We start from the raw sequence: 21735 nt of genomic DNA, 5'->3' as shown, positions 1-21735 counted from the left end.
GTTCCCAGCAGCCTCTCCTCAGGCCTCAGCCTTGCTCACCTCCTCTTCAGGGAGCATCCTCTCTGGGACACAACCTGGGCTTACCCAGAGAGAGGCCAAGAAGCCAGTTTTTGGGTTTGCCTTAATACAGACTCCATGCCATCACCCTTAGCCACGCACATGCCACAGCTCTTAGAGCCTTCCAGCAGCCCCTGCCTAACAAGGGGGTAACGACCAAGAGACTACAACTGAGGAAAGGCTCAGTAGTTGCTCTCCTAGCCCAGCTTTAAGAGACAAACATCTAATTAAACACAACCCGGCTTTTTATTTGCCTGCAAAGAGTGGTGCCCAGCTGGGGCCTTGGGGCTGGTGCTCTTTGTGAGTCACTCTGGGCCTCACACAGCAACTGGTGCTTCAGATCCCAGCAGTGGAGCAAAGCACAAAACCAGAGCAGATGGGTACCCGTGCTATTTATAACCACTTAGCAATATGTCCCTGAAGGAACACCCACTGGTGCCTGAGGGCAGGCAGCAGCTTGGTGTGTGGGTGCCTCATGCACCTCAGTGACACGCTTGGGGAGGCAGGAGCTGGGGGCTCGAGGGACCTGTGTGCACAGGCAGTGGCGTTTCAGGTTCAACATTTCAGGCTCAGACCAACAGCGTTGGCATTTTAGGATGAACAGACCAAGCGCCAGTCCTACCCTTTGGCCACAGTAACACCCTGCAGCATTCCAGGCTGGGGCAGAGCAGCTGGGAAGTGTCTGGGGCAAAAGGACCTGGAGGTGCTTGTCAACAAAGGCTGAACATGAGCCAGGTGTGCCCAGGTGGCCAAAAATGCCAATGGGCCCTGGCCTGTATCAAGAATAGGGTGGCCAGCAGGACCAGGGCAGTGATTGTCCCAGTGTCCTGGGCACTGGTGAGGCTACGCCTCGAGTGCTGTGTCTGGTTCTGGACCCCTCAATTCTGGAAGGACACTGAGGTGCTGAAGCGAGTCCAGAGAAGGGGCAGTGGAGCTGGGGAAGAATCTGGGGTACAGGTCTGATAAGCAGCTGAGGGAGCTGGGGGGCTCAGCCTGGAGTAAAGGAAGCTCGGGGGTGAACTTACTCTTTACAATTCGCTGAAAGGAGGGTGCAGCCAGGTGGGGCTCTTCTCCCACCCAGTAAGTGACAGGATGAGAGAACAGTCTGAAACTGCACTGGGGAACGGTCAGGCTGGACATAAGGTAGGAATTTTTTCACAGAAAGAATGGTTAGATACGGGGACAGGCTGCCCAGGGAGGTGGTAGAGTCACCGTCCCCGGGGGTGTTTAAGAAAAGATTGGACAGGGCACTCAGTCAACCACGGTCTGGTTGACATGGAAGTGTTCAGTCATAGGTGGGACTGGACGATCTCAGAAGTCTTCTCCAAGCCGCCGACTCTGTGCAGGAGCAGGCGGGACAGCTGAGGCCGCTGTTCCCGGCGCGCCGCTCGACTCCCGCTCCCCCGGGCAGCCCCGCCCGTGCCCTCACAGCCCCCGCGCACAGCGCCCCCTGCCGCGCCGCGCCGGAACTGGGTCAGGGGCGCCGCGGGGGCGGGGCCGCGCGCCTCGCGCGTCGCGGCGCGGTGACGCAGCGCGTGCGCGGTGACGTCGCGGCCGGTCCGTGTCCGTGTCCTGCCGCCGGTCTCGGCCCTGCCCGCGCCGCCCTCGGCCCGCCCGGCCCCGCTCGGCCCCGCCGCCGCCTCGCCATGGCCAACGTGGCCGACACGAAGCTCTACGACATCCTGGGCGTTCCTCCCGGCGCCTCCGACAATGAACTCAAGAAGGTGCGGCGGCGGGGCGGAGGCCGGGCGGTGGGGGGGTGGTGGGCCCGGCCGGGCAGGGCCCCGCGGGCGGGCGGAGAGGGGAACGGGGCCGAGCGGGGAGCGGGGGCCAGCCCGCGGGCGGCGGGGCTGAGGCCTGCGATGCGGGCGCGGCGCGGTGCCCCGCAGGCCGCGCCCGGGGCCGAGCGGTCGGGGGAGGCCGCGGGCAGGGCAAGGGCCCGGCGGGAGGAGGGGGCGGCGGGGCCCGGCCGCGCTCGCTGCGTCCCTGGCCCGGCGCGTCCCGCGTGGGCTCCGGGCGCGGGCGGGACGCGGCTCGTCCCGCCCCCGCGGCACCGCGCCGTGCGCGGCCGCAAGGGCTTTTTGGGGGTGAGAATCCCTGCGGGCCGGTCCTCACCGGTGCCATTGTCTGCCCCACGTGCAGGCCATGGGAGGATTCTGTTCCGCTCATAGATGCGATTCCTCCCAGGCCGAAAGCGGCAAGGCGAGGTAAACAAAGAAGGGAGGTGAAAACTTGGAGCCAGGTCGTCACTATAGCAATTCCATCCTGTAGCGTATAAAACGCTTTTTTTTCTTTCTTTCTTTTTTTTTTTTTTTTCTTTCTTTTTGTGGAAGGCCTTAATGACCGTTTACACGTGAGGGAGGAGAATGAACCAGACGGTTCACTAGCAGAGGCTTCCGCGGGTGGGTGGTGCTGGCACCAACAACTGCGCCTTACCCGTCATGCACGCGGCAGCCTAATTTGTGCAGGGATAGGCGATTGCAGTGTTGAAATTGTGCTGGAGATGGAAGGCAGGCGGTGAGAAGGTTGTGTTTTGTATACAGCACTGTCCACCAGGGTATTTTATTTTCTTACGGAGTTCGCTTAAAGCTATCTGTGTCCTGTAAGAATGAAAACCAGAGCAGTTTTCTGCTAAGATAGCCTGAACCACCCAATATTAATTACCACATATTAGACTAATCATGGAATGTAAATTTTCCAACTGTCTGCAACACCGAGGAGTTAATATATTGTCATTGAGAGGTTTCATAGATGCTTTAAAATCTGATATTTTAACCTATATAACAGTATAGAAAAAGTGAAAATTAATTTTAGTCTGAAGGGGCTGAGAGAATAGGCTTTTACAGTGGCTAAATTAACTTTTACTGAAGTTACGTATGTTCCCAGTGTAGACCTTGATTATAGGTTTGGTTCTGATGAAACAAATAGTGATGGCTTCCTTTAGGACCATGGGTAGTTGTAAGAGTTGCTCTGGCCTGGAATGCTGTTATCAGCAAAGATGTGAGGACTTCCTCTTTTTAAAGACCACCTTTGCAAGCTCCTTTTTCCCTGATTCGAAAATGTTACTTAGGTTATCAGTTTAGTGATGTTTTGTTTTTTTTTTCTTGGTTGTAATACTTAAAACATATGGGTACATCCATTATAACAGAATACACAGGTTTGTGGAACATTATACTTTGTTCCTAATGGGTAATTTGTCCAGCAAGATGTATGAGTTTTGGTTTTTACACTTACTGTGCTTTAGAATATTAGGCTTGTAATGTCAACATTGTTTTTATTTCATTAGTTCTTTATCATGTCTCGATTCCATGCAAAAATACAAAAAAAAACAGTAATGAGAAGTAACTGTAGGGATATAAAAAAAGGAAATTTGTTTGTTCAGAAGTTGTGATGTGATTTCGGTAAAGCTTTGTGTGTATAGCTCTTAGCATTGTAGTTATAAAGACTTAGTTTAGATATTCAGTTATTCAGAAGTAAAGTGTTAGAAAAATCCTCTCCAAGAATTGATACTTGAATTTTTTGCAGTTGCATCGCTATAGTTTTTTTTAATGGATGTACTTTGAAAAATAAAAAGACTGTATACAATCTAATTTAATATCTGTCCCCTGCTTGTTCCTAAAGGGTGTTGAGGTGGAGTAAAGGAAAGGTTGAAGTTTCTACTGTCATTAGCTCCAGTGGTAGCAAAAGTCTCTGCCTGCTGTGTTGTTTGTTTTGATCCTCTCAAGTGCAAGCAGAGCAGATGAAGGGCTGCTGAAGAACCAGTGATGGTCCCGAGTGCCACAGTGCTGGTCAGAAAAATGCAGTCTGGAAAGTCCCTTCTGGGGATTTGGCTGTACTTACTCCTCCTACTGATTTACAACAATGAAGTTAAATAAAAGCAGTTCTATGTACATTTCTGCACATGTAACTCATATACTCAGCTCAAAGTGAGATGAACTCTTCCATTAGTGCTAGGTAGGAAAGAAGGAAATTACTGTTGTGAGGAATGGTTGTAGGGTTGAATGGGAAGCTGAGGCAGCCATTTTGTTGTTACTGTACTGCTGTGGTTGAGGGCAAAGACAAACGGGTTCAAATGTACTGTTGTGGTGTAGGGTTTGAGTGGGTTCTAAAGAGTAAGTCATGTTAATGAAAGTCAAATGGGATTCTCCCTCTAAGTTAATGAGGATAAGCAGGAAAACTAGTTCTGACGATTGTGTGCTGTACCTGTGTTTAAATGCAAGTCTAGTTAATGTATGCATGTAGTGATGTTAAGTTTTTTTAGGTCATATCAGTGTATGAGTGACTTTGAAGCACTGTTATATTTTCACTTTACTGTATTAGGATTTTCTTTCTTCCTGGGCACACTATCTGAGTATCTTGGAAAAGAACTGATTAATGGAAATTTTAACTTATTTTCTACCTCTTTCAACTAGGCATACAGAAAACTGGCCAAGGAATACCATCCTGATAAGAATCCAAATGCAGGGGACAAAGTAAGAAAGCCTAATTTTTTTTTTTAATATCTGAAGTTTGCTGTTACAGCAGCATCTAAGGAGCTGAATACAGATGTTGGGGGCTTGCTGTTTAAATTGTTAAACAATACTGTGAGAAGAAGCATTATCTGGTCAACTTTTCTCCAGTCTCAAAATCTGCCAGTGTACCTTGTGACAAAATGCAGCAGTTGGCTGAGTCAAGTTGGTCAAGAAGGTAATGCTGAGGAAAAGACTGCTTCTCATTTGCTGAAATAATGTCAGCTGGCATTGGCATCTACATAGGAATTTGAAAAAGATTGTCAGTTTTTCAGGTTTTTCCAACATGGAAAAATGTATGTGTAGAGGTTCTTAAAACTGCTGCAGCATAAAACAAATTACATATGTGGGAAGGTTGAATTAGATTCGTTATGCTAAAAGCAATTTAAAAATTGTCAATTAAGTTGACTCAGCTGATTATCTTTAACCAAATTGAAGTTCTGATGGCTGCTTAGAGGTGAGCAGAGATAACTGAAAGGATACTAATTTGCCAAATACATTAATATACATTTCAGTCAGCTACTCAACTGTTAGTGTATTTTAAGTGTCCAACATCTTGTAGTCTTTGCTGTCAGTATGTAACTGTTGGGTATCCCACCTTTTGGCTTCTGCAGTATTGTGTACTGGGGGGTCTTCTTCAGTTGGATTTTTTTTTTTTATTTATAAGAAATCTGTCTTAGGCTGGTAAAGAACAAAGCCAGCCAAGTTTTGCAGTTAAATGTCTTATTTTATGGTAAGATGTAACAAAACTAAGCCCAAGTCTGACTTTAAAGTGTTGGTAAGAATAAATTAGGCCAAAATGAGGGTGGAAAAGTGTTTTGTTGTGTATCTTCTTAATTGATAGGTGTTCATTCAGGGGGAGAAACTCGTAAAATGCTGCCTTGAAGTTCTGAATTGTCATGCACTGTTCTGACTCTCTTCCTCTTCTAGTTCAAAGAAATAAGCTTTGCCTATGAAGTATTGTCAAATCCCGAGAAACGTGAGCTGTATGATAGGTATGGAGAGCAGGGGCTCCGAGAAGGGAGTGGAAGCAGTGGAATGGACGATATTTTCTCCCATATCTTTGGTGGTGGATTGTTCAATTTCATGGGTGGCCAGAGTAGAAGTCGCAATGGTAGAAGAAGAGGAGAAGATATGATGCATCCACTCAAGTGAGTACTTTGATGCTGCAGCTTGTACTTTGAAGCTTTCCTGACCATAGAAACTCTGCTGGTTTCTATTCTTTATACATTCTCACTTGAGATCCTCTGCAGTCTGCACTACTCTTCAGAGCTGCATGTTGTGTGTAGACAGGGGCCAGTCATGTGGAGACTACTTTGCCAGGTTATTTGAATTATGTACTTTGTTAGTTTTATTTTGTTTTGCTTCTTAATTATGTTTGGTAGTTCTAATCTAGAAAAGCCTGTAACAGCCAAGTATTACTCACCGGGCAGGTTCTTGGGAAAGTGGAGGTGCTCTGGAAAGACTTGAATTCATAGGGCCATTCCAGCTGGAACTATGGTTGAACCTCATAATTAATGGAAGTGTGTGTGGTGGCTTTGGTTTTGGTCTTGTTTATTTTGTCAAAGTCATTCTTGAATATCACATCTAACTGTGTTTTGGAGATCTCTTCTTGCAGTCATGGCTGGCTTTTCCCTTGCTGAGCAGGTCCTTTTTAAAAACTTCAGTTAAGCAACATCTTTCCTGTGCTTGGCAAACTGTGCTTGGTGAAGTCTGTTTAACTTCACATGCTTGCTTAGTTTAGTAGCTAGTACTCCATGGTAAAACTCCATGGTACTCATTAATAATATTATTAATGAGCTTTGATTTTGTTATTTCTAAATATTGATGCCAGGCAACCTGTTCTCAATATACTGAGATGAAATTTCTATCCACTAACTAATCCTTTCAGGAGAAACACTAAGAAGTTAAGTGGCCTTGGGGACATGCTAACCCCTCCCCACTAAACTCTCTTAGGTAGAAAACCCAATACAGTAGTAAGTATTCTTATATGTGTTCTTATGTATTTATGCAATAGACAGTATTAGTGTCAGGCGTGTTTACAGAGGTTTGTTTCTCACCTGCCTGGTAGAGTTAAAAATAATAATTAATTATGACTGTACAATAGCACCTAAAATTCTAGATAGGAAACAAGCTTATCTGGTTTGTTCTGATTAAATTACAGCTTTTCTCTGAAACTGTGTTCAGATTTACAAGTGTATATTGACTGATACGTATGGAATTTTTTTCACTAACTCTTTGGGGAAGCCAAAGTGGTTCTTTAAAATCTTATTTTGATAGCAGATTTAGTCTTGTTAGGAATATTTAGGTTGTTTTTCTTTTTTTATTTGTCGTACGCAAGTATTTTAATTACATGGGCGAAATAAGTTGTTAAATGATAACCCAGGAGAAATACTTTATTTTGTAGAGTCTCTTTAGAAGATCTGTATAATGGAAAGACAACTAAACTACAACTTAGCAAGAATGTCCTTTGTAGTGCATGTAATGGGTAAGTTTGTTTGTATTTTTGAGTTCTCTGATTGCTTTGTTGGCAGATAGTGTAATGAAGGATCTCCTGTGTCAGATCTTTATCAGTATTTGACTTACTGGAGCCTGCTTTCAGACCAGCAAATTGTTGAACTTGAATGATGCTGTTGATGGAACTGGAATTATCAAGGGCTTTGTGTGGGGGAAGGGTGGGAGAGCAGAGAACCTAACTGTAATTGGCAGTGCAGTTGGGCATGTAGGCATGTTAACCTGCTGCTGGAGGGGGGTTTCTGGTTTCTTTCTGAAGAACTTCCTTTTCATGCAACTGGTGCTTTGTGCTGCAGGCAGGGAGGGAAGGCTGGCTCCGTTCAGAAGTGCAACGCCTGCCGGGGCCGGGGCGTGCGCATCATGATCCGGCAGCTGGCCCCGGGAATGGTGCAGCAGATGCAGTCCGTGTGCTCTGACTGCAATGGAGAAGGTAGGCCAGGCTCTCTCTCTTACCAAATGTGCTTGCTTGGGTCTAGCCTCCTGCTCAAATCTCAGGAGGAACTTATCCAGGACACTTCTGCCCTTACTCAGGCAGCTGCATCTCACTCTGGTGGCAGCATGGAGAAATCATTTCACTCAGAACAGCAGCGAGACTTACAATGTTTAATGTACTGAAAAGCAGCCTAGAAGCACAAGCAGTAGGGATTGATCATCTTTAAAAACACTTAGATGTGAATATTACTTACTGCTGTTACTCTTGTGTTAAAGTGAAAAACCCAAGATGTTTCTGGTTTAGGAGCTTTTTGTCTTTTTGCATCTCCTGATATCCAAGGACAGTTGTAGGTTAAAAATGGCAACCTAAAGTTGAATTTTTAATTTCTTCAAATTAAGATTATATCTTTGCCTGAATTGGTTCTGTTCGGGGGTAACAAGTTCAGCACTTCATATGATTTCTTTTTATGCCTTCTGTAGTTAGCAGAGTAGTAGCATCACCTTGTGGATGATTTTACTTGTCACAACACTCGAGCTACAAAGAGTTGTATTTTGTGACTTGTCAAAACATTTAATAAATGATGTTGTCTTTAACATTTCATATGCCTAACCTACATATTTTGTAGTTTCAACTGCATCATAATGTTATGCTTTGTTTCACAGAAAGGTGGTTTAAGGTGAGAAGCTTAATATTTTAAGCCAAGTGCATCTGCTTGTGGCACTTAGTACCGAAATTTTACAGTCCATGTGCCCTAATACTTTACTGTGTATAGAGACAAGAACTCACTGGAAAAATAAAGGTGAGGTAGAACAGAGCATTGAAGCCATTTTGGATTGTCACCCTTCATTTTGTTGGAAACAGTAATTACCTCTCTAGGGGTGAATCTGATGTGACCAGCTCTTTCCCTAGTTTTGTATGCAAGACTCTCTAATTCTGCTGGCTGCATTTACTCAGGACTGTCTTGTGGGGATATTCTGGGAGATGGAGCAGTCAGGGAATTCTTTTTTTTTTTTTTTTTTTTTTCTTCCTTCCCCCTGCCTCAGCTAGGGTAAATGAGGGCTGGATTTCCTCTTGTGAGGAATTCATAAAGTAACATCTAAATCACTACTTGTGTTGCAGAAATTCTTCAGCTTGCTTTCAAGTAGTTTTTCCTAGGAATTGGATGTGACTATGTCAAAGTCTCTGAACTCAAAATTTGTCTTTATTTAGGTGAAGTAATTAACGAAAAAGACCGCTGTAAAAAATGTGAAGGGAAGAAGGTGATCAAAGAGGTAAAAATACTTGAAGTCCATGTAGATAAAGGCATGAAACATGGGCAAAGAATTACATTCAGTGGAGAAGCAGATCAGGCTCCCGGTGTGGAACCAGGCGATATTGTCCTTCTACTCCAAGAGAAGGAGAATGAGGTAATGCTTTTGAGTTTATCTTTTAAATGCCTTTTATTCTAGTTGTTAATATTTAAGTTATATAGATGGCCATTCATTTAAAGTAATTGATACAGTTGCAGCTCTGGGAGAGATGGTGAATAGCCTTTAATAGATTTATAGTGTGTAATGTGGCTTTCATGGTGAGCCAGAAAAAACTGGGCAAGTCCTTAGCCAGAGAACAGACAGCTTCTGGTGCCTCCTAATGCTTGCAAGAGGTAGCTTTCTCAGACTGACTTTGATACAGTACAGTGCAGTGAAAAGCCATTCAGGATGTTAACTTTAATCTGCTTTGCTCGTGACACTAACAAAATTCTAAGTGTGGCTTTTTTCCATGTCTTGTGACATGGCAGGGAACTCCTGATAAAACCCCCAGATGCTTTCTGTGTCTGGTGCTGTGGTTCTGGAAATAACAGAAAATGGTGATGTTGCTGACTCACTTAACAAAACAAACATTATTATTTTATACTGGTTTGGTTAAACTTATGTTCCCTGCATTCTGGACTATATACACTGCACTTTGGAATTCAATATTGCAATTTATCTTCTCCTGTTAAAACTCATGTGAGGCAGAGTTGAGGTGACTGCTCCTTTTTCAGTTCTCTTGCAAAAAAATGCCAGATACAAGCTGTGATGAAATAAGAAATAGTTTGTGTGTTGCACTCGAGGAAGGACTTTCTGTTGTGACAGAGTAGCATGGGCTACAAATTTAAACTCCATTCATATATTAAGGATATAATATTAGTCATCTGCTAATTAGGGACTTTGTAAACTTTCCAAAGCTGTGTCAAGGACTGCTAATCTGCCTATCTGTACTTTGTCCTAGTGAGTAAAACTAGGTAGACTTTGTGCTCTTAAAATTTCTCTTGAAGTGGGACTCATGGTTCTGCCAGTGGACAAATTTTAAGATTTACTTTGATGAAGAATCCTGAGTTATGTGGCCTAAAGATCTCTTCTGACAGCTCTGGACTAAGTGATCAAAGTCCTGCTGTAGGTCAAGGTAGCTAAAGCAGATGTGTGAGGGCAAGAGTTGAAAAATACCTGGTTTATGTACTCCAGTGCAGGGGAAATAGTGTCAAAGTGTTGTCAGTTTTGTTTAGAGGTTGCTGATGTGGAAGATTTTGGGGGTGAAAGAGCAGTGCTGCTGTACAGGCCTAGTTTAATTTGAATCTTACCTTGCTGTGTGGTGTGGCTTGGCTTATTTTAGATGACACTTGGTCAGGCACAAACTTCCCAAGCATGTTAAGCTATCTGAATTAATAGAATCAAGTTCACTTCATACAAAGGCTGTTGCTCTGACATTGGATTTTAAGGATAAATAATAACGAATTCTCAATAATGAGTCTGGTGGAGTTGTGATTCTCTTACTAGAAAGGATATCTCCTTTGTTTTCCAGGTGTTCCAGCGGGATGTGAATGACTTGCATATGACACACAAGATTGGACTTGTTGAAGCACTGTGTGGATTTCAGTTCACATTTAAGCACCTTGATGGACGTCAGATTGTGGTTAAATACCCTCCTGGAAAAGTAATTGAACCAGGTAAGCTTGACCTGACAAGGATTTCTTTGTTTATGCTTTTGTGATTCTTCAGCACTTAATGTCACCTTAGTTGTCCTGTTAACTGAACCTAAGCTGGGGAAACAGAGAAGTGCATGGAGGGAGAATGGCTCTGCAGTAGCACTCTCCTGATTACTTCACTTCTCTTTCAATTCCAGGTTGTGTCCGTGTAGTCAGAGGTGAAGGAATGCCGCAGTATCGCAATCCTTTTGAGAAGGGGGATCTCTACATTAAATTTGATGTTCAGTTTCCTGAAAATAACTGGATTAGCCCAGAAAAGCTTTCAGTAAGTAATTTTTCAAGAATAAATGTGGTGTCTTACTTGACAGAGTGTGCAAAGAGCCTATGTCGTACCTCAATGGGCTTGCTTTCAGGTGCTTAAATTTAGATGCAAGTGAAGTTCTTCTAAGCTTTTTTATGGGCCATGTGTTACTTGGAAATACCCCTTGAAATATGAATTTATGGAAGCTGTATTTAAGAGCTGTGCAGATGGTACACAGATGAGGGCAGGAGGAGAATCTTTCTGTTGCTGTGTGATAAGTTTGCAGAGTGCAACTGTATTTACTGATTGCACTTTTGGTTGATATGTGGAGCTGTTTGTTGGTGGTCTTGAAATGGTGTCTTGCAGTTGATGCAAATACTTTTAAATGACTCTGCAGTTCAGAGCTTTCATCAGCACAGACTTCCAAGCCAAACCTGCTCTTGGAGGTGTCTTGAAGTTGTGGGAAACCAGTCACTTTATTTAGGAGTTGTAGCTGCAATACTGAACGCATTTCTTTTTTTTTGGGGCAGGAACTTGAAGATCTTCTGCCAGCTAGACCAGAATTTCCCAATGTAATTGGTGATGCAGAAGAGGTAGATCTTCAAGAATTTGATACCACTCGTGGTTCAGGTGGTGGCCAGAGACGTGAAGCTTATAATGATAGTTCTGATGAAGAAAGCAGCCATCATGGACCTGGGGTACAGTGTGCCCACCAGTAAACATTTGTCTAAAAAGTTGCACAAGGATTTTCTTTCAAATTTTGCCTGACTTGTTTTCAACAATCCAGCTGGATTGTATAAGTAATCCAGATGAACCAATGGACATCTATTGCTGTATGTGTAACTTTTAAATTGGTCTATAGTATCTACAGAGTGTAATTTAAACTAACCACAAGCTTACATCTTCATTTTGACTGTGTAGCAGAATAAAGCACTTGAAAGGAAGACGAGACTCCTTTTCACATGGGTTTTAAGTTTGTCCTCGTATCTGTGCTTGATTTTTACCAGTTTTGTGTAGATTTTAAGTTTCATATTTTAATTCAAATTCTACATTGTAAAGTTTGTGTACAATTTGTCCTGAGGCTTGGTATTTGGCTGCACCTGCATAAGCTGCTACAAGTAGAATCAAGAATTTCATAGCCTGTATCTATCATCTAGATGCATGGTAAATGGGCTTTGCACATAATGGGTTTAGAGCTGACTGGGAACAATGAAAGACTAAATTAGAAGTGGTTGTAAGTTTTTTTCTACCATCTTGTGAACGGTTTCTGAAATTAAATAAAAGCAGTTGGTGTATAATATATTTCTTTTGCCTTGTAACTCTTACTTTTCCAGTGGCTTTAACTAGTCTGTGTATGAAGAGACTATGTAGATGATAGATATTTTATAAACACAGGGAGGCTGAAACTGCTTTAAGACTAGGTGAAGGTTAGATAACAATTGTGTGCCACATTCAAGTCTCTTCCTGAAATGAGAGATGACTAAACGGGCACAGGGAAGGCTGCAGCCATGTCCCCTTTGTGTGAACAAAACACAAGGGTATCTGAATTCAGTGTAAAGATAACCCCTTAAATGGGGAATGATTACATTCTGGAATAATGGTGTCTTTCTCTTAGCCTTTGAATCCTATTCAAAGTCTGATTCAGCCTCACTTCCTAGAGAAGTGTTTCCAGTTTAAAAAAAAAAAGCTTTAACCTGGAAACATAATAAACGTAGATGGTTTTGTTACTTTTCTAGTAGTTTGCACTTTGGTTTAAGTATGAAGATACTAAGATCTCCAGCTGCAGTTCTACTACTATTAATTGGCAAAAATGCCAGAACAAAACAAAAATGTGACCTTAACTAAGGAACTGTTGTGCATGAACAGTGTTGGGTTGGTAAGCTGCCTCTATAGCAAGGTTTCTCTCCTGTTTAAGTGAGAAAGTTGAAGCTCTACTTTTCTTTACAAATCTGAAGTGTGACTTGTTTAGTTATTTTTCTGATAGTTATTGACACTTTATTGATGAGGTTGGAGGGACAAACTCCAAGGGTTTCAATGTGCTTGGGTAGGCATTGGCATTTGAGTGTTGCTGAACATCCTTGTTATAGACTCTAAAAATGAAGCAAAAATAAATACTGTTTGATCTGTATTTCAGTACTGACTTATGATGTGGCATTCTCTAGTGGGTCTTTTATTTTCATTTATTAAAACTTGGGGTTGCTTTTTGTGAAGTCATGATTACATGCTGATCCTTTCTCCTGACTCATCTCACCAAGGAGTCAGTTCTTGTAACCTGCAGTGCTTAAACCATTACAACACCTGTCTTCTGCTTCTAAGTCCCAGTAAAACAGAGTAATACTCAGCCTTGAATCCCCATTCAGATGAATTTTTTTGAAGGGGAAGAGAGGATGGGATTAATGGTAACTTTTCAGATAGCTTAAGTGAAGGGCTGGAGGAGGAGCTGATCACTGTAGGGCAGTGTTCTGCTTCAGTCCTCAGCTGGCATTAATTTGGGCTCCTGCCAGTAGCACCTGATAACAAATTCTAATTTTACCTGTCATCTTGCATATTACTGTCATGTCATCACACACAAGACTGGAAATAAATTTTATTCCTGTGTTAGATTCATATATTCTACCACATAACTAAAATGAAAGTGTCTCAAGGCTCAAAAATTTAGTACTTTGTACCTCAGTTTATTTGTTGAATATTAGAGAAACTTATTTCCTATATACAGCTTCTGTTCATTTGCTGTGAATTTAGTTAAAATCTAACCTAAGCCTTTTATAAAGGAAAAGTAGAATTTTCTTCTGCTTTGGTATCCTTCATAACAGGAACTTAATAAGACACATCACATGATATAAAAGCTTATAAAAACATTTACTGGGCAGTATGCAGCTTTATTAAGACATAATAGACATCATTTCAACACTTAGGAGGCAGCAGGCAAGAGCAGTCACGAATGTTCTGTAGTCACAAGACACTTCAATTAACTTGGTTTAGATGTTACCTTTCCACATAGTACAGTCAGTTCACTCTGAGGGGGGAAAAATTCATTTTAGTTGAAGCTACCCAAAAGGACTTGGAAGAAGAAAGGTCCCTACTGTTAAAGCAAGCAGTGAGCACTTACTCCCCCCTACAGAGGCAGGGCCATAACAAAAACCAAAGAACTGCTCCCAAACCTTTAGTTTGACTCAGCTGCACTGGTCTCTATACCTGCACAACTGTAAACTGGATAGATTTCTGTTACTTCAAACAATAGCCCAGGTTCCCTCAGGAGGATTGGGCAGTATGTGCTACAAAGTTCTGGTCCACTTTATTTTGCTTGACAACCATTAAGGCAGTTCCTGTTCAACTGCAGCAGAGAATTAACAAGTGTATAGTTCTTACTCAGCAAGGGACACACAACAATGGATTGCAAGAAGAATCAAAACTGAGCTTTGTCAGCCTTTGTGAATGAGAGATAAGAGAATGGCAGTTTGCTCACATGGTAGGACATCCACCAGAGCACTGCAGAAGGAAAAGTTTAAGCTCCTGTGGTCCCCCAGGCTGTCACCAAACTGCACATGCTTATGTTAAGTGCAGTTACTTTTACACATGATTCCTGTGCAGCAATTCTCCCCTCCCTCCCTCTAAATGATGCCAACCAGTTTAGGCTTTAAATCTGCATTCATGACAGAATCTGACATGAAAGCCTGGGACCAGGTGTCTGAATACACAGATCTGTAAACCTCCTAGTTCAAGCTTACCACCAGGTTATGAATGTGCTGTACTGTATCCTGATTTAGCAGCTGCACATCGATGTTACGGAGGTCTCCACCAGCTGTACAGAGTGTCTGTGAAGAGAAACAATTATAAGATTAAAAGATTTTTCTTGCATGTCCAGCTTCTCTGAGACTCCCTGTGCATTGCAAAGCTTTGGCAATCATTTTTCTTTTGATTTAGCAGCATCTCACTTAGGAATAGCAAGAGCTATCACTAACAACTATTTGCATTAATCAACTACTGTAAGTTGAAAATGTTTTCAAAAAAATAAAAAGATACCTGTCCATCAGCCAGGGGAATGTTGACAAATGGAACACTTTTATGTTGGGGTACTGATTTACTTCTTTTTAACATGGCTTGAACTCTTCCACTGGCAGGTAAAGTTCTTGAGACAGCCTGTTGTAATCCAGCACTAGAATACAATGAAAATGTTACTCTGAGGTTAACTTTCTATGCTCTGCTGGAAATCTTCAAGCATGAAGCAAATGCTACTACTGTAGGAAATACACCTAGGAGAAAGGCAGTCCAGTAATTTTTCCAGTTCTGCCAGGAGATTACGGAAATCCAACCATGAGCAGCACTTATGGGCACTGCTGAGTAATGTTTTATGACCCTGCCACTGCAGTAACCTTGTAAGCCTGTGACACAAGATGACATTTTAGCCACTCAGTAACAAGAATATCCACTCTCCCATATCAGCAGTAAATGTTTACAGTTTTGGAAAGAGGAACTTCATGCCTCGGGGCTTAAGATAAGACGTGTGCTGTATCTGTCTACTACAGAGGGAGATACCAATGAATACCAAAGCTGCTACCTCTCAGAGGCACAGGGCATGCCTTATGCCATGCAGAATTCCTAAATTTTCATTATACAGTTGTTCTTATTCTACTAAAAAAATGTAAGATTTGGATATGTGCTGCATGGAAACAAGCCTCTGACATTTCTAGCAGGCCAAGGTGAAACTGATGGTTTCAGGACCCAATTAAGTTGTTCATCCCCTCACTTCAGCTTGTGCCAAAAGCAAACTCTGTAGTGTATGGAAAATGATACTAACTGAAAATTTTGCCTATTCAAGATGCCAAGAACTAATTATCTCTGTTATTTGGTTGAGAGGTTTGTGGGGATTGGTTTATTTTTCTTTTAACAAAGCAGTATTGGTGATGTTTTAATCCAGGCTGAGCTCTGAGAACAAATTTGAGATGTAAGTCTGTAAGCAGTGAGTGAGAACAGAATTTATACTCTAAATACATTTTTTTAAACTGACTTACTTAGGACATCAAACCCTGTGCCTCCACGAGAATGTAAGTTAACACTACACCCAAAGCAGGAAGTGTAACTGGTTTGGCATCCCTGCTGTCACATTTAGTGGCAGACCACGAAGATCTGTTATATCTAGATTGATAATAATATAGATATATAGTGTCTTGGTCTTGAACAAAATTGTTTATTAAGAACAAACTAAAAGCCCCTTACCTTTTAGCTCCCTTTGGAGTGGCTTTGAGATTTGTGGTACTGCAATGAAAATAAAGAGAATTAATATCCTTCTGCAAGCCACGCTAGCAGATGAGTAAACAAAAAGGAAAATAAAAAGTAGTTGTTGGTTTTGTGTTTTGTTGGGGGTTTTATTTTGTTGGTTTGTTATTTTTATTTATTTCCTCCTCATCTACTCTAGAGTTTTAGCTAGGATGAAGGTAGACAGAGAGTGGATTGAAGAATGCTGAAGTGCCCATGACAGAGATCTAGTGTGAAAAACATGAAAAAGCCCTCCTGAGGTAAACGTGACAGAATGGGACCTAAATCCATCCAAGAACAAAATAATAATTTATGCTACTGGACAAGGGAGGGCTGCAATACCCAAGTTAGGTGTTTACTACAGAATAATGCAGTAGTGCTAGCACAGCAAAGATATTTTCCTCACATGTTCTCTTCCATTAGTATTGTTTGGGAATCTGCTCCCCTAAGTTCAGAACTGTGCACCATTATGCCTTCATCAGCTACAGGTGCTTTTATGTTCAGGTTCCCATCACCACAGTGCATTTCAGTCAGGTTATGGAAGAATCCTTATCAGATGTATTCCCATTGGGCTCAAATCTCAGCTACTATATTTGAAAATAATTGTGTTCAGCACTCACAAATTCAGGTGAGTTAAATAAACTATGAAAGGTCAAGTCTTACCTAGAAAGAGAGTTCAGTTTGCCACTTAAACCAGAGGCCAATGAAACCAGCGACCTCGTTTTGGAAATCTGAAAATTTATACATAAGACTGCAGTCAAAAAGGGTGGCATTTGCAGGAAACAATACTGTAAATATTCCTGTTGAAAAAGGGTAGTTAAGTCCCATAGTCGTGCCTTTTTTTAATTAATATATATATATATATATATATAAAATACCAAATATGCATTCTAAAAGAAGTTTCATAATGCCAAATGTATTTACTCCTACTGAAGTTCTGTGTAAGCAACCACCTGTCTAATATACACCCTTCCAACTTTTAAGCCTTTTTACAGTAAAAGTCTGTAACTGCACAGAATCACAGAATCTTTTTTGTATTTGTTATCATCTTGCTACATCAGTGTCTGGCTGAGGAGCTACACTGCACAGACAGACTGAGGTGGCAAAACTAAAACACTTGATTTGGTTTAGAGACAAGAATGCACTTCTCAGTTATAGAAAAGCATGGATTAAACATGAAGTTGATTTAAAAAATAAAGTTTCAATAAAATAGGTTCTTCAAACCATCAAGACTTACTGGCAAGTCAAGAGAGAATGACTATGCCAGTACTTGCCAGCCTGTGTGAATTAGTCACTAGAAGTGCAGATACCATATTTCATTATGAAAATAATTTACTATTTAGCCTTGCTTAACTTCAAATATGTTACATTTAAAATAACTGATTTTTCCAACAGACAGCAGAGCACTGGCCTGCCTGGTCATGGATCTAGCAGGGTTTGTGGCAGGTCAGAACTGATTAAGTCCTTATGTTTTTTGAATAAAAACAGAATAAACTTACTTTTTTAGTTATTTTCTTTGCAGAATTGTGCTTGGAATCTTCATATTCAACAATTGTAGTTACCTTAACTAGAAATGTATTAGCAAGACGAGGAAAATAAAGATCTCATGAAGAGCACAAAACACCACTTCAGCCTCATATTTGAAGCCTATTTCCCCCCTATGGACAGCTTTGCCCCCTTCTGCTATCCAATGTCATTCACCTGGGACACAGGTCAAAGCAAACTCTGTGTGTTCCTCACTGGCACTGAGACACACAGGACAGTTAAATGACCCCAGATAATCCCTCAGCCCACAGACAAAACAGAATTACAGCCCAGTTGTACTGTCCTCCTTGTTGCACATTTGGAGATAGAATGAAAAATGGTGTTTTTCTGACAAAACTCAATGGGCAGAATGTCAAGGGAAACCTAAGAGGGGTGACTTTCCTCCTGCACTGTAAAGCCTTAAATCTGTCTCTTCTCACAATTTTCACTGATAAATACAAAGGACAGAAGCCCCTATCTCATGATTTAAAGTACCTCTACAGTAGCATAGCTCATGATCCTCCTCACTGAATGCTGGAGGATCTATTATGCACTTTTCCCTCTTGTATACTTCAGGCTTAACATTCATTTTACAAATGCTCAGTTCAAACTCAGCAAATAAGAAAATGCAGGAACCACAGGCTATATATTAACGAGTTGACCTGCCTTTTTTGCTGTTGGTCCTCACCAGTTTGGGATTTGGCATGTCTTCTAGAGAGCAGTCATTCTAAAAAAAAAATGTTTATCCAACAAGGGAAGGTCGTCAGATTTTTCCCAGTAGATGCATATTATGTTACAAAAGGCAGTGAATTAAAAGGGCATGAAAGCAACTAACAGGAAATGGGATTGGCTAAACACCAGGGGTTTTTTTTGGAAACATCTGAATTTCTGCCAGCAGATGACCCTAAAACTTAAGGTAATGTTCATAACTGCACTGTGGCTGGCTGTCTAGTCTTTTCATATCATCTTCTATTTAAACACAAAGCCAAACAAAATAATTTGTCTGAAGTATTTACAGCAGGGAGAGAAGAATCCTATTCTGTAAACTGTGATAAAATTTGAAAACACACACTTACCACTGCAGCAGCAAGAGCCACTTCCTCCCGTCCTTGCAAATCTGTAACTCAAGAAATTATAACATATTTAGATACTATTACTTGCATAATATTTATCTTGATAGTCTTATCTTATGGGCTCAGAAGCCAAACAAGTAATTCAGGATTACAGTGGTTAAATAGGCAGCCTTAGGTCAGCATATGTGTTACATTTGAACAAGATTCCAGTTTTGTAGGACAGTCACTCCTGCAGAACAACAATGAAAATCTAAGGCCATTTCAGTGTTTAATCCTTGAAAGAATCCTGAGTGTAGCCACAACAGGGTACCCCCCCAATTCAAAGAACCACCACATGCACACATTGCACTGCAGACAGCTAATGCTCTTAGGCAGAAGCTTCTCCAGAAGGACAACAAAATACATACTCAGGCTTACAGTAAACTCAAGTTCTTCTAGAGGTTCAGATTTGATCTCTGTGTGGCCCCTACAATTTCCAGCTGCAAGGTAGATTCCAGAAACATCAGTTCTCACCAGAATATACATCTGATGCTCTGTACACATCTCAAACCTTTGCATCAACGGGAGTTAAAATTTAACTTGTTTGCTTATCATCACAAGTATATGACTAGATTAGAATGGCTCAGGAGAGTTCAAATTGACAAAGAGAAAACAATTTCTGTGGCTAAGGATGAACAAATTTGATGAAAGAAATGCTTGTTTTTACACACAGAAAACACTAGGCTTGTAATTATTTTTTGTCTCTTCAGACTTTAAATAAGATTACTTAAGTGCACACATAACAGACTAGTCACCAACTAATTCTATATCCTGTGTTACACAGATCAGTCTGCTTGAACAGGAGTGCTCAGAGAGCATCTGCTTGGTAACAGCACTATTGACCTGCTTAAAATACAAGGCAGATAAAGCAAATCTCTTCGTGAAAGCCACCAAGTTCCCAGGTTTTCTTCCCTAGCCCCGGGCACATCGCTGCCCGCACCGCGAGCACAGGGCCCCGCACTCTCACCGAGCACATCTTTCCTTTTCATCTTCCTGACGGCAGCCGGCATCGTCAGCAGCTCCACCGCAAACGCCTTCTCCGCTGTCTGCAAAAGCGAATCGAGCTCTTTCTTCATCTCCTGGATGTGCTCCTTGGCTTTAAAACAAAACACGCTTTTACTGCCACGCCTGTCACATGTCTCCAAGTATAAGCACTGCAAGACCGCGCTATAAAAGAAAGTTAAAACAGCGATTTATCCGGAGAAATCCGAGCCGGGAGTCGGAGCGCCTGGAAGCTCCATCAGCCAGCCCGGGGCGCGGGGCGGGCGACCCTGCCCGAGGACGCGACCCCGGCTCGGGGCTCTCCCGGCCCGGAGTCGCCGCTCCCTCCCCGCCCCGGGCACCCCCGGCCCGGGCACCCCCGCCCTACCCTGCTGGTCGAAGTCGCTGAGGAAGAGCGCGATGCGCTGGTCCTTCTTCTTCTGCGAGAGCGCGGTGAGCTGCTCCCTGTCCCGGAGCAGCGGCCCGCGGTCCGGCTCCACGCCCGAGTCGCTGCTGCGCCGCCGGCACGGGCCCTTCCCCGGGGCCATGGCCACCAGCCGGGCCGAGCCGAGCCCGGAGCCGCGCCCAGAGCGGGGCCGGCCGGACACACCCCCGGGCGGGCAGGGGGCGAGCGGCGAGCGAAGGCCGCGGTGCCGGCTCTGTTAGAAGGGAGGGAACGGCGTGAGGGGAGCGGGGAATGTGAGTGCCCCGTCTCGGAGGTGCCTCAGGCGTTGGCACCTGTAGTGACAGGACAAGGAGAAATGGGTACAAATTGAGAGGTTAGATAATAGAGAAATTACTTACCGTGAGGGTGGTGAGACACTGGAAGCCAGGGAGGTTGTGGATGGCACAACCCTGGCAGTGCTCAAGGCCAGGCTGGATAAGGCCTTGAGCAACCTGGCCGTGTGGGAGCTGTCCCTGCCCAGGCAGGGCGCTGGGACAAAATGACATTTAAGGCTCTCAACATTCTGTGATTCGACGATTTGAGGATCCTTATGCCCTGGCAGGAGCTGAACAGACACAGCCACACACAGAGACATACACAGAGACACGGACACACACACACACACACACACAGAGAGACATACACAGACACTCGGGCACACTGACACACACAAACACAGACACACACACAGGCACACAGGCACATACAGAGACACACAGACACACACACACACACACAAAGACACAGGAGCTGCACTGGAGCAGGTGAGCGTTTGCATCCCCCGGGACTGAGACCCGAGCCCCAGGGCTGGGGCGGGCGGTGCTTGGGCTGCCGGGGCTTCCACAGGTGCTGGGAAGCCTCTGTGCTCCATAGGAATGGCCCTTTCAGAGCTCAGCTTTGGGTTTAGCTAAATTTCTGCTGTTCAATGTTCAGTGGTTACAACTTGTGCAAATTCTGATTCTGTGAAGACAGGATTTAATAAACACATAGTAACAGGGAACATTAGAAAGGTGTGGCTACACCAAGTGTTGAATATATAAAAACATTCAAATCCATATCGTTAAAAATATAATTCCTTGAAGAAATATATCTTGCATGTATCTAAATTAAAAAAATAATACCAGAGGTATGAATATCTTGAGTTTTGTACAAATTTGAGCAAGGAGCTGTGCAAAAAGGCTTTAGATAATGCTTTAAAACACTAGTAGTTTTCACATGGTGCATACAGATGCTGCAAGCTCTCTGATGTGAGTAGCTTTTTCTGTATCATATGAATCTGGCACATCTCCTGAGCCAGATGGGACAGACTATGTCACTCAAAAAGAGCTGTAAAAAATCTGACTGACAATTCATAATATATGCATTTTGTATCAGACCAAGTTCTTGTTTGTAAAACAAACCACATACTCCACTACCCACACCCCCCAAAAAAACCCTTCCAGACAAAGAGGTAAGTGTTTCTGTTCCAGAAAACACCCAAAATCCTGATATAAAGAATATCCTGCTTTTGGTGGTTCTGGCATATGCATGTATGTTTATGGAAGCAGGACTAGTTTCCCTTTCCCTAAATATTGTTTTCTTTGAAGTTAGAAAACAAACACCACTAAAGTAATTCTGAGATGTCACTGCAAAAAGACAAGATAGTGTTGCTCTGTAAGTT

At 42.8% G+C, this 21735-nt stretch overlaps 2 protein-coding genes across 3 annotated transcripts; one reads left to right on the top strand and one right to left on the bottom strand.

Moving 5' to 3' along the window:
* The first annotated feature begins 1577 nt into the window (after positions 1 to 1577).
* DNAJA2 (DnaJ heat shock protein family (Hsp40) member A2) lies at positions 1578 to 12059 on the top strand. Its single transcript, XM_014882458.2, has 9 exons — positions 1578 to 1781; positions 4470 to 4529; positions 5496 to 5716; positions 6973 to 7053; positions 7376 to 7509; positions 8722 to 8918; positions 10333 to 10477; positions 10654 to 10781; positions 11288 to 12059. The coding sequence occupies exons 1-9, from the start codon at positions 1704 to 1706 to the stop codon at positions 11474 to 11476; spliced, it is 1233 nt and encodes a 410-aa protein (XP_014737944.1). The 5' UTR covers positions 1578 to 1703; the 3' UTR covers positions 11477 to 12059.
* A 1538-nt stretch (positions 12060 to 13597) lies between these two features.
* LOC106856820 (borealin-2-like) lies at positions 13598 to 20208 on the bottom strand. Of its 2 annotated transcripts, XM_014882447.2 has the most exons (10): positions 20019 to 20208; positions 19617 to 19745; positions 18614 to 18654; positions 18204 to 18264; positions 17513 to 17580; positions 16677 to 16744; positions 15975 to 16013; positions 14781 to 14913; positions 14486 to 14572; positions 13598 to 13773 (listed from the first exon to the last, which is right to left on the bottom strand). In XM_014882447.2, exons 1-10 carry the CDS (start codon positions 20176 to 20178, stop codon positions 13726 to 13728), a joined length of 834 nt encoding a protein of 277 aa, XP_014737933.1. In that variant the 5' UTR covers positions 20179 to 20208; the 3' UTR covers positions 13598 to 13725. The 2 variants fall into 2 exon arrangements, with proteins under 2 accessions (XP_014737933.1, XP_088027993.1); XM_088171867.1 differs by lacking the exons at positions 17513 to 17580; positions 18204 to 18264 and having other exon boundaries at positions 20019 to 20205.
* Positions 20209 to 21735: the final 1527 nt, after the last annotated feature.

This window comes from Sturnus vulgaris, chromosome 12 (genome assembly GCF_052056855.1).
Source record: "Sturnus vulgaris isolate bStuVul1 chromosome 12, bStuVul1.hap1, whole genome shotgun sequence".
NCBI lineage: Eukaryota > Metazoa > Chordata > Aves > Passeriformes > Sturnidae > Sturnus > Sturnus vulgaris.
This window is presented reverse-complemented; position numbering and strand designations above follow the sequence as displayed.